The sequence below is a fragment of the Cynoglossus semilaevis genome, chromosome 8 (assembly GCF_000523025.1).
Source record: "Cynoglossus semilaevis isolate Cse_v1.0 chromosome 8, Cse_v1.0, whole genome shotgun sequence".
Lineage (NCBI taxonomy): Eukaryota > Metazoa > Chordata > Actinopteri > Pleuronectiformes > Cynoglossidae > Cynoglossus > Cynoglossus semilaevis.
In genome coordinates, this window is record NC_024314.1 from 21,289,774 (window position 1) to 21,300,735 (window position 10,962).

Genomic DNA, 10,962 nt, shown 5'->3' on the forward strand with positions numbered 1-10,962 from the left:
AGCACCAGCCCCCCCCCCAGCAACAGCAGCGGCAGCATCAGCAGCATCATCATCATCAGCAGCAGCAGCCGACACCTCCTGCACCGTCCTCCCACCACCCCCAGCAGCTGCAGCTCGTCCCCACCTCCCCGCAGTCTCCAAAAACGAGCCAAAAAAGCCCGGACTCTGTTGAGGAGGACAAGAGGAGCCCCTGCTGCAAGTCCCTGGTCCCGCAGACTCCCACCACTCTGTGCCGCTCAGTGGGTCTGGCCAGGAAGGCTGAGTGAGTATCTGTAGCTGTTTCCTCTCCTACCAGTCTGTCTGTATATTCTGTTTTTAATAAGTTCATCTTGGCACCGTGTCAGAAAGAGTGACAATATTTCACTTCACTGTCACATTTCATTGCCAGTCCCATTAAAGACTCAACCTTCAGTGACCCTGGTAGAGAAGAACATCCTTGCAGCAAACACTAGTGTTTTCTTTCTGGTCTTTAGTCACGCATATTTTGTTTTTAAAATAACACTTTGTCAGCATCTTTACAAAAAACAAAACAAAAAAGAAAGTTCTGAAATCATTAATTTATAAATATAAAAACTTCATCAGTCAGATGAAAATATTACAGGTTTATATTAGTATTTCCATCTGCAGTGACACTGTCCTGTGTCTGCATCTCCTTTACCATCATAACCACTGAATGAATACATTGTAGTCTCAAGTCTAATCTGCCATGGCTCTGCAGAGCCCCAAGTGGTCACATACAGGCTTGCAGTTAAAAATGTTTTTGAAGACGTGACATGAGAATTGTTAACTTGATCTTCACTGGTGAAAATGAGCAGGAGACTAGTGGTGTAACATTTATAAGTTGTATGATAAATATCTGAACAAATATACAACACTGACTTCATGGCACTTCAGGAGGCTCTGTGTTGATCCCGGGCGGCTTTTGTTGACCCACGTATGAGTTAGGATGGTACAGTGCTCCTAGTGGTCTTGTCAGGAGGTGTTTTATTTGCTTAACATGCTGCAGTAGGAGTTACAACCCGTCCATGAAATAAAAAAAAAAGAAAAAAAGTTGTTTCAAGACTAGGGATGTCCGATATCTGATATTCCGAAATTGTCCAAACACTGAATCCGGTGTCAACCTATACCGATATAGGCCTGGTAATATTTATTTATTTATCTGTACAAACCACTGTATGAGTATAAGATTAATTAAATGAGCTGCAATGCTGCCATCTAGTGACTTTCACTTTAATATACAGCCATTTATCCCCAAACCTATTTTAGGGCAGACATCATTTGGTGAAACCCATAATTTGCGTGATCGGGTTTCCATTATCGGGGGAAAAACTGATTACGATGTTACATAATATGCTAATAACGGGCCGATAATAACAGTTGACCAATATTATCGGACATCCCTAGTCAAGACCAATAGAGTACACACCAATATAGCTGAAGTATTTAACCAGACAAAATATGATCATCCAACACTAACGCTGTGCTAATGCTAGCGCGTGTATAGTGAACCTGACAGTTTAAGATGAAATGACCACAGTAATATAAAGTGAAACTCTTCTCCCGTGTCCATCTCCTCCCAGTTTTATTTTGATCTTCTTAATATTCCCTGACAGAACTACGCAAGGCCTAATTTTCTGAGGGGTAATTTAAGCTTCTTCTGTATTTTCTCATTATTCATCAAGTTGGGGCCCTCTTAAATCAATTGAATACTTAATGGATATTGATTTGGAGGAGCCTGGCTGGCATTTTAACAGCAGCAGCGGTGGTTTATTAATTCTGCACCAGGGGGAGACTGTCACTGGTCGTCGGAGATGAAATGCTCTTTGGGCGACTGGAAGCATAAGTTTAGTTGAACGATGGTTCGTCTCCTCGGCTGAGTTGTTGCCCCACCAGGTTGCGGTGCTCTATTTTTCGGAGTGATTTTCTTTGCATTTTAGGAATGTGGAGTGAGTGGAGAACTGGGTGTTTCTGTAACCGATCTGTTTTTAGGCCCAGAATGAGGCAGCAGTTTCGCAGGTGCATGTGTAGAGAGAAGATAACACACACCGTCGCACAGTAGCCGCAACAACTCCTCACTCTGTAGCAATTGACAAAAACACATTTATCCATCTGTCTTCTATCGCTCAGTGCTTTTCAGTTTCGCAGCGGGAGCTGCTGCCACTGTCGGCAGTTATTGGGCAGAGGGCAGGGTTTCACCCTGGACTTCAGTCCATCATAGGGCCCTTTGTTTAGATTACCCATCGGCCTTCTCTTTGGGGACTGTTTTTACTTTGTATCTGAAACAGTGTCATTTTTTAAGTTGTCAGTTGCCTCATCTTGGTACTAACTCCAAACTCTATTTCTAGTACTGCAGTACGCTCAATGTAGAGTAGAGTAAAACAAACAGTGTCCTGCTGTGTAGGTCCTAACTATGTAGGCTACAGTGTAATTATATGATCAGGTATAAAAGGAGCATCCACCAATGGCTGTGTCCTGTACGGCAATGATTGGCCAATCGTACTGTTTGTGTTTCTAAGGGTTGTTGCCGTGGTAATTGTGAGTGGGTGTTACAGCCTGTAGTTAGTGTACCTTCAAGTACTACAGTTACTGAGGTAGCAGCGATTTCCTTCAGATAAATCCATCTGTAAAGGGGTTTTTGAACATTCACGGTACTGTTTGACTAGTCCAGCCCAAATAAACACATAAAACACAATTTCAACTGTTATCAAGGGAAAAGTGTGCTAAAACTTTGAATGATATCACAGATAAGAATCAGAATAAAAGTTGACTCCTCTGCTCTTTCTGAGCTTTAATGTTTGTGCAGTTTTTGTATGTGAAACATGTCTGAGAGCTGTCCATGGTGCTGAATGAACGCTGTTTGCTCACCGTCAAGGTCACAGGAATTTCAGCTGCTGGTCCCTCTCTCTCTCTCTCTCTCTCTCTCTGTCTCTCTCCCCCTCTCCCTCTCTCTCTCTCTCCCTCTCTCCCTCTCCCTCTCTCTCTCTCTGTCTCTCTCCCCCTCTCCCTCTCTCTCTCTCTCTCTCTCTCCCCCCCTCTCCCTCTCTCTCTCTCACACACAGCACTGAGCCCCATCTGTTCCACTTGGCTGCGCTGCATTGTTTCTGCTAATCCACAGTGATTTATCGTGCCATTAAGATATAATTCCTGAAGGTATGGGTCAGGAGTAGTGAACGTCAGCGTGGATTCGAGTGAAGACACAAGTGCAATCACATGAATTCAGACAGACACGTACACACACACACAAAGATATGAGTTGCACAAAATGAATGAGTGTGTGGGTTTGAATTAAATAAGTGGGCGCCTCCTGACAGTCGTGCAAAATAATGAACAACGAGAGGAGGAGAGAGAGAGAGAGAGAGAAAAAGGGAGATAGAAGGGGGGAGGAGATACACTCCCACAGACTCCTCTGTTTTTATTTTAAAAGCGGTGATACATGAATGTCAGGACATGTGACGCAGCATGATCATTTCCACTGAGTGCACTGACCCCGCGGAGAGAAGGTTGTGTGTGGCTGTGTTGTTTGTGCTGCAGAGCAGAGGACGCGTCACTGTTAATAAGAGAGTGACAGAAATAAACGGCCAAAGATGATTAGTTTTGATGCTTCCATTCTGCTCTAATGTTGGTCTGGGGTCTTCTAAATTCAAAATTGATTCAGAGGATAACAGTGAAGGCAGTGGATGTTTGATGGCAAGATGACATTTTGACACCAGCATGGGTTGTTTTTTCAGCGGGTCTGATCCAAAGTCTATGCTAACAGTTAAAGCTATTTTTGATACTTTTCCTTTCATCTATTTTTTTTATTTTTGATTGATTTGAATTTGAATTAAAACAGGAAAAACAGACGCAGTTAGTAGGGGTCTGAGAAATAACAGGAGAGTGGGGGGGGGCGAAAGACTGGGAGACACGGAGAGACGGAGAGACAAGAGGAGGATGAAAGAGGAGTGGACAGAATGGCCGGGGGCTTTGCTCAGATCACACAGAAACTCAGACGGAGATAAACTCGAGATATTGATATGTTTAATGTTTAATATGGATTCTTTCAAATCATACCACTGTAGGAGGGAACGATGCAAATGAGCAAGATTTAATCATTTATTTTGAGTCTTAAGAGCTTTTACTAGAAATACATTTTCAGACATTAGATGACTAAAAAATGTTCTGACTTTTTCATTTTTTACATATAATACCAAAGAATGGAAAAGAAGCTAGATAAACGGCAGCCAAAGCAATGAATCATTGCAAAGGTCACCCAAGGTTAGCCCAGGAATTGCTTAACTTAAACAAAAAAAAAAAAAAAATACTAGAGGTTAGCCAACGTAGCTTAACGATGCATAAAATCACCACAGGCCAACTCAAAACAAGCAAAAGGTTAAGAGTGAAATGACATGTAAAGTAAACCACGTTGCTATGAAGTAGCTCCAGTATAGCTATAGCAATAGGTTATCACACAGGCCAACTCAAAACAAGCAAAATGTTAAGAGTGAAATGACAAGCAAGCTTAAAAAAAAGTGTAAAGTAAACCACATTGCTATGAAGTAGCGCCAGTATAGCTATAGCAATAGGTTATCAATAGCTAAAAAGGCAAACAGAAGCTAAAACTACAGCAGCACGGAAATAATTAAAGTTGGAGCAACCAGCAAAATGGCCCAAAAATTTAAAAAAATTCAAAGAAGAATAAAACCATTATAAAGAAATTATTAAGTATAAATAATAAAAAAGTTACATTTGATTAAATTACTCAAATGATCTTAAAGGGCTAAGATAATAATGTGTCCAAAAAGACTCATTCTAAGTCTGAGCCTGGGAAAGTCATCGCAAACATTATTGGATGTGCTAGGATTGGTCCATGAGCCAGAATTTGGAAATTCCTCATCTGTCCTGATCTCCTTTTCTCTAACCCCTCCACCCCCCCCCCTCTCCCCCGCCCCCTGCTGAGCTTCAGTCTTCAGCACCTCCTTTTATCCAACTCTTTGAGTCTCCTTTGCTGAAACCAGAGTGTGAGGATCCTGGAGCGAGTGGGTGTTTAGAGGAGGAGGCGTGAGGAGGTGGAGGTGTGTGTCTGTCTAACAGGCAGCGCTCCTGCAGCCTGAGGTGAAGTCTTATTGTCCCCCCCCGTCCCCCACACAGTGCCTCACTGTTAATTTAGGCTTGTATCGCTCTTACACAAAACACTCATTATGGCACACAACCCTGAGCGTGTCACATGTCGCCAGGCAGATGTCGTGTTTCCTCGCCGCTGTCCTCCTTTTCATACCATACGTACAAAGCTCCTCTCTGGTGCTGTATGTCACCTCCCTCCTGAGCTCCACTCCCTGTGTGTTCACACATGTCAAAGGTTGGAGCACTGATTAGAAAGGCTCTCTGCTGAGAGTCTGCTGAGAGTCTGCTGGGTTCTGCAGGGTTCTGCAGGGTTCTGCTGGGTTCTGCAGGGTCCTCAGCATCTCTCCATGTTCTAACTCTGGTTAGATCACGTGTGGATGTGCTAACAGTTGATCCGGTGGTTTCTATGACCACTAGGGAGTGTACAAGGGAATATGTTTCCAAAGGTAGAGTTTGAAAAATCCAAAACAAATCTGTGTTGGATGTGAGAAAAGCTTTGAGAAATAGAAATTTCTTCTTCTAAATCCAACATGAAGTGGCCGTGTCCTGAACTCACCTTCTCTCGGTTTGGACTTCTTCTGTGCACGTGTATATTTATAGTTTACAGGCTGCTGCACATAATAGGCGTGTCGGGTTCTCGGGGTTCCTTCAGCCGGACACCGTTTTTTATTTAACATAATGACCATGTCTTCTGGAGCGTGTCGTTTGAAAACACACACACACACACATGCGCGCGCGCACGGAGCCTGAAGAAATGTCAGGTGCAGTTAACGCTGACCCAGGGTAAGGTTCTGAAGAGTCCACCTGAAGGCATGGCAGAGCTGATGTGAAGAGGCAGAGTCAGTTTCTCTTCTTTTTCTTCTCCTCTCTCACTCCACCTCAGTCCAGGCTCAGGCCTCAGTTGTTCTACTGGGCGAGAGGAGAACCAGAGAAGACGCATGAACTCTGGTGTTAATTTAGTGACGCACCTGCAGTCGTTACACACACGGTTAAAGACAGCTGCGTTTAAATAGGACGTGCTGTTTCTTCATAGAACAAGGTAGAAATAAGTGGTTATGGTTTAAATATAAAAAGGATTTTTTTGGGGTTTTTTTTTTGCCCTAAATACAATCGTCGTCTGAAGGACAAACTGGACTGACCCCTAACCTCTGATCCCAAACTTCATCATAACAGTAACAAACCCTGAACCCTAACCCTAATCTAAACCAACCCCCTCTTGGTTGGTGGCGCTGCGGGAGGAGAAGGTCGTGTTTACTTCCTGTGTCCTTTGTGAGACAGACTAATAGATAAATCATACTGAACTCTAATCTTCATCTCTCCAGCAGCAGAGATAGACTCTCGTGAACGCTCTCCTATTCCAGAGACACGTCTGCAGAGGTGCTGAGTCTGCGCCGTCCTGTTCCGACTTAACTGGAAGCTTTATGTAGCTCATTGGCCTCTTTGATAGCCGGTTAAAGAGAATCAAACCAGGATTGATTTCCCCCAGTGCTGCTCACCGTCTCTGGAGCAGCCGGCTGAGCTGCAAAGATCACGATCCCTTCGTGAGGGATGTCGTTTCGTTACAGTGGAAAGAAAAAAACATAATTAAAGAAACAAATTGTTTTTTTGAAGAGTTAAGTGACTTTCATTTTTTGGTCTCTTAAAATATGAATAGTCATTCGGCCTGATATTAGCATCATTTGTAATATCTGTTAGAATAGTGATCGGTTTTTCCTCCGATAATTAAAACCCAATAACACAATGCCTGGGTTTTGTGAAATAATCACTGCCCTAAAATTAGTGCAATGCCCCGACAACGGACCAATCAGACGCCTCAGTGCTCTGAAGAACTTTTATTGAAACACAACCGCAGTACCTCGTTTTAAACTCCTCAAACCAGCTTCTCCAAAAAACACTTAACTTCCACCACTGCCCCACTGTATCGGTATCTGTTAATATCGGAATCGGTAATTAAGTGTGTGGACAATATCGGCATATCGGATATCGGCAAAAAGTTAAAAATACCAACAACACATCATTTTCCTTAACTAATGAAGGCGGCTTTACCTTAGCTTTTTTTTTTCTTCTGTCTATCCATTCCCGTTTTTTTAAGGTTTCAGGTCCTTTCCTTTCATTGACCCTCCCTCTGAAAAGTAACAATCTTACAGTGGCCTTGTGTTACTGCTGAATCGTCATCAGCTCTGAGTCTGGCCAATATACTGTACATCAACAGTGTCACTGTGATCCCTGTCAAGTGTTAGCGTTAGCGTGGAGAATATCTGTGAAGTCTGACCCACTGCCAAGTCCTGGGCCAGATGGTCCTGCAGCAACACGGAGCAGCTCCATCCTCTGTGTAAGCTGCTGAAGCTGTGGAGTGGTGGAGACACCAGCTGTAGACGAGACCAAAACAGAAGGATGAACCGATGCTCTCACGGCAAATGGAGGGTCTGTAATCGTCTGCTCGTCCTGCGGCGTCTTTTTCTTCTGTTTATACACGTGACACAAATGACGTCAAAAACGTCCTTATCCGTGTGTTTTACAGCAAAAACATTTTGTAATGCATTTTGACAAATGAAAATAGCGCAGAAGACTCAGTACGCTAACCACCGTGCTAAATTACAGAATTGATTTGATTTTTTTTTTGTTTTAATTACAGGGTGTTTATTCAGAGAATTGCATTTCCCAGCGACGAAGCGAGACTCTGTCTCTGGGGTAAAGCTGTGTAACAGCGCATGTGGCATTTGCTGCGAGAATTTTCCGCCAAATTGTGCGTGACAGGGGGAAGAGGTCTGGTGGTTACCCAGAAGAATGATGGGAAGTTTATTTTGTGCATGTCTGAAATGCTGTAGCCCTGCAGCGCGCTGCTCCTGCTGAGAGCGAGTGAAATGTCAGGGTGAGGAGATGAGGTTGCTTCTTTATTTCCTCGTGGCTCTACCTGCTGCAGAGGACTTCAGGCCGCCATCACAGTCCAATCTAACTGTCACCACACAGCAGGTGTGGGAGACCAGTTTGGTTTAATGACGGAAAAACAATCACTGTTTTATTTGCATATGGTCCAAACATCTCATCATGCGTTCAGTTTCTCTCAGTGCGTTTTCTAAACTGTTTTTTTAATATTCATTTTCTTAATTGTTAAAGTTTGGCAAAGTAAAATGTACCTGTGCCCGAGCACAGGTATACAAAATCTTAAATTTTATATTGTAAAATATAACATAATTTTTTAATTGTATTGTACACCAATACAAAGACTAACTTAAGTTCAAGACAAGCTAAAGTTAGCCAAAAAAAGCAAGTCAAAAAACTGCCTTAAATCAGCCCATTGAGGTTAAGTGGCAAAAAAAATAAGATTTTTATGTTTTTTTGGCTGAAGTCTAGAGGAACAAAGTGTTAGCAAAACATATGGGAAGATGGGTTACAGCTTAGCTAAACAAAGCTAACGTAAATTGAAAAACTATGAATTACAACATCAGTATTATCAGCTAGCTATAAGTAATCCAGTTAAGTACCTTCAAAATAGCTACTAGTAACACGATTAACTACCATTAAATCAGACAGAGCTAACCAAAAGCCTATTTTGGAACATGGAATCATCTGAGAAGTTAGCCTCCAGCCATTTTCCTCCTCAGTCAGCCTTAAAACACTATCAAGTTTTCCATTTGTTGGACCGATAGTTTTCAGACTGATTCATAAATATTTGATTTCCAACAAACTTGTCACTTAGAAATAAGTTTAAATCCAGTCTGAGCCCCTCGGCTAACGGCTCTCTCTCTCTGTCTTTCCTCTGATAAGTAAACACTTAGAAATGCTTCGCTCCGCTTCGTCCTCAGGGCTCCGATTAAACTTTCACTCTTGCTTTTCAACAACAGTGGAAAACAATTCTCCTTCATGTTTTATTGGACAGGGACCAATGTTTGGGAGAGGACCTCCAGGGAAAAGGAAATTACAAAGTAGAACAAAACTATTTTTATTTTCTGACAGTCATATTTTGGAGCAAAGACTCCAAACTTTTTTTTTTTCCAAAGACGGCTTTGATGCAGCTGCTGCGATTGGAATTATTGGATCCAATTTCTCCGGCTATGAGAAAAAGCAAATTCTGATAAATAGTAAAAGTTAAGTAAAATTTAGTTTAGAAAAATAAGTTATTAATAATTAACGACAGCTTGTCAACTTCAGATAAGTCAAGTCCAAAAAGTCTGAATGAAGTCTCAGTTTTGACCAAAATGCAATAACTTCAAGTCAGTAAAGCCAAACATTTGAGTAGAGTTTCAAGGTTGTTTGTTCAAGTCCAAACCATGGTGGAGTGACAGGTCCTGGACATGTGATTTGATTGGCCAAGGCTCAGATGTCAAGGTCAAGATGATTGGACCAAATCAGTTTTTTACGCTCCGTGTTCTGTGTTGGTTTCGTTTCAGACTCTGAAGCTGAGAATGAAGCTCAGTTCCTTTGACACTGGCACAGACGAGAAAAGAAGAGATTTTTCTTTTCTTTCTTTTTTTAACAAAGATAAAATGTTTTAGTTTTCCGCCCTCAACCTTTGTTCTCCTTCTCTTGGGAAATTTGTTCTTTTTTTGTTTCTCCCGTTCATCTGCAGCTCCTCTCAGCCTCCTGCAGGAGGAGGGCTGAGCCGCTTGGGACGGGCCGAGAACCCCGTCTGACGTAAACCTTTAAGAGCTGTTTTCAAATTCACTGCCTGTGTGTTTACGTGTGTGTGTGGGTGTGTGTGCATTAGGGACGTAGTGTGGAAGAAGGCATTTGGAGCAGGAACATGAGTGGTGTATCTCTGGCTGTGTTGGTTAGATTTAGTTCAAGGATCTTGTGAGATGAAAGTCCTTGGCAAAGAGGAAATGTGAGCGTCATTGTTACTGCACCAAAGCGTGCGTGTGTGTGTGTGTGTGTGAGTGTGCAACAGCTGGGGAAGGAATCGTAGTAGTTATCTTAAAATGGAAATTTCACAGCTGGGGAAGGAATCTTAGTAGTTATCTTAAAATGGAAATTTCATACAAACAGATCTATATACGATATAATGAGAATTTGTAATTTATTCTAAGTCATTTTCTCTTTTCCAAATTAAATAAATCAAATGTTCAGCATGTCATAAAAAATAAGAAAAAGCCAAAAATCAGAAAAATTGATTCTGAAATACCCACAACCTGGTTGATTTTTACAATATATAAGTAGGTATGTAAATTTCATAAATTAAATAGAATTTAGCAAAACAAATGCAGGTTGTCTTAAAAAAACAATTAAGAAAATAAACTAGTCACAAAAGCTAACCATGATTCTATAAAAAAGAAAAAAGGAAGAAAATAAAAACATAGATAATTTATTTATAAATTAATCTGTCGTTAAGGTTAGCAAATAGTTAAAAAACCTAAATTAATTGAATAAAAAGTACAGATCAGGATTAAAAGAAGCTAAGGAGGAGCTTTAGCTCATTTATTTTTTGATTAATTTATAATAACTTAGCTCAGAAATGGTTAGATGGTTAAAAAGATAGAGATAAGTCTTGAACCAAGTCACAATGTTTATATTAGCTAAACAGTTAGCTAAAAAGTTGATCCCGAAGTTAGCAAAGATTAGCTTGTCCCTTAATACAAATCATTTTCCAAACTATTTTGACAATGTTCTTTGAATAAATTACTGAACATTTTGACAGTGTGTTCCATCAAAAAAAAAAGAAAGAAGAATTATTACAACTTAGTTCTGCTGTGAGCAGCTGTGGGAGTTAGCCTGAGGCCCTCAGTCTTAGGGCTCTCGTTAATGCGTTTTATGCTCGCTCCTTCCAAGGTCAGTTTTTTTTTTTTTTCAAATCCACCATGTTTGGCCTTTGTGGAAAGACTCAAATCTCACATTATGTTACTTCAGTGAACGATGTGAAGTAGT

At 41.4% G+C, this 10,962-nt stretch overlaps 1 protein-coding gene across 1 annotated transcript in view; it reads left to right on the forward strand.

Moving 5' to 3' along the window:
* Window positions 1–10,962, forward strand: part of iqsec3a (IQ motif and Sec7 domain ArfGEF 3a) — a 93,436-nt gene that overhangs the window by 6,569 nt on the left and 75,905 nt on the right. Inside the window, exon 4 of the mRNA XM_025057138.1 lies at window positions 3–262. Coding sequence (XP_024912906.1) covers window positions 3–262 — 260 coding nt within the window. The remainder of the gene's footprint in view (window positions 1–2; window positions 263–10,962) is intronic.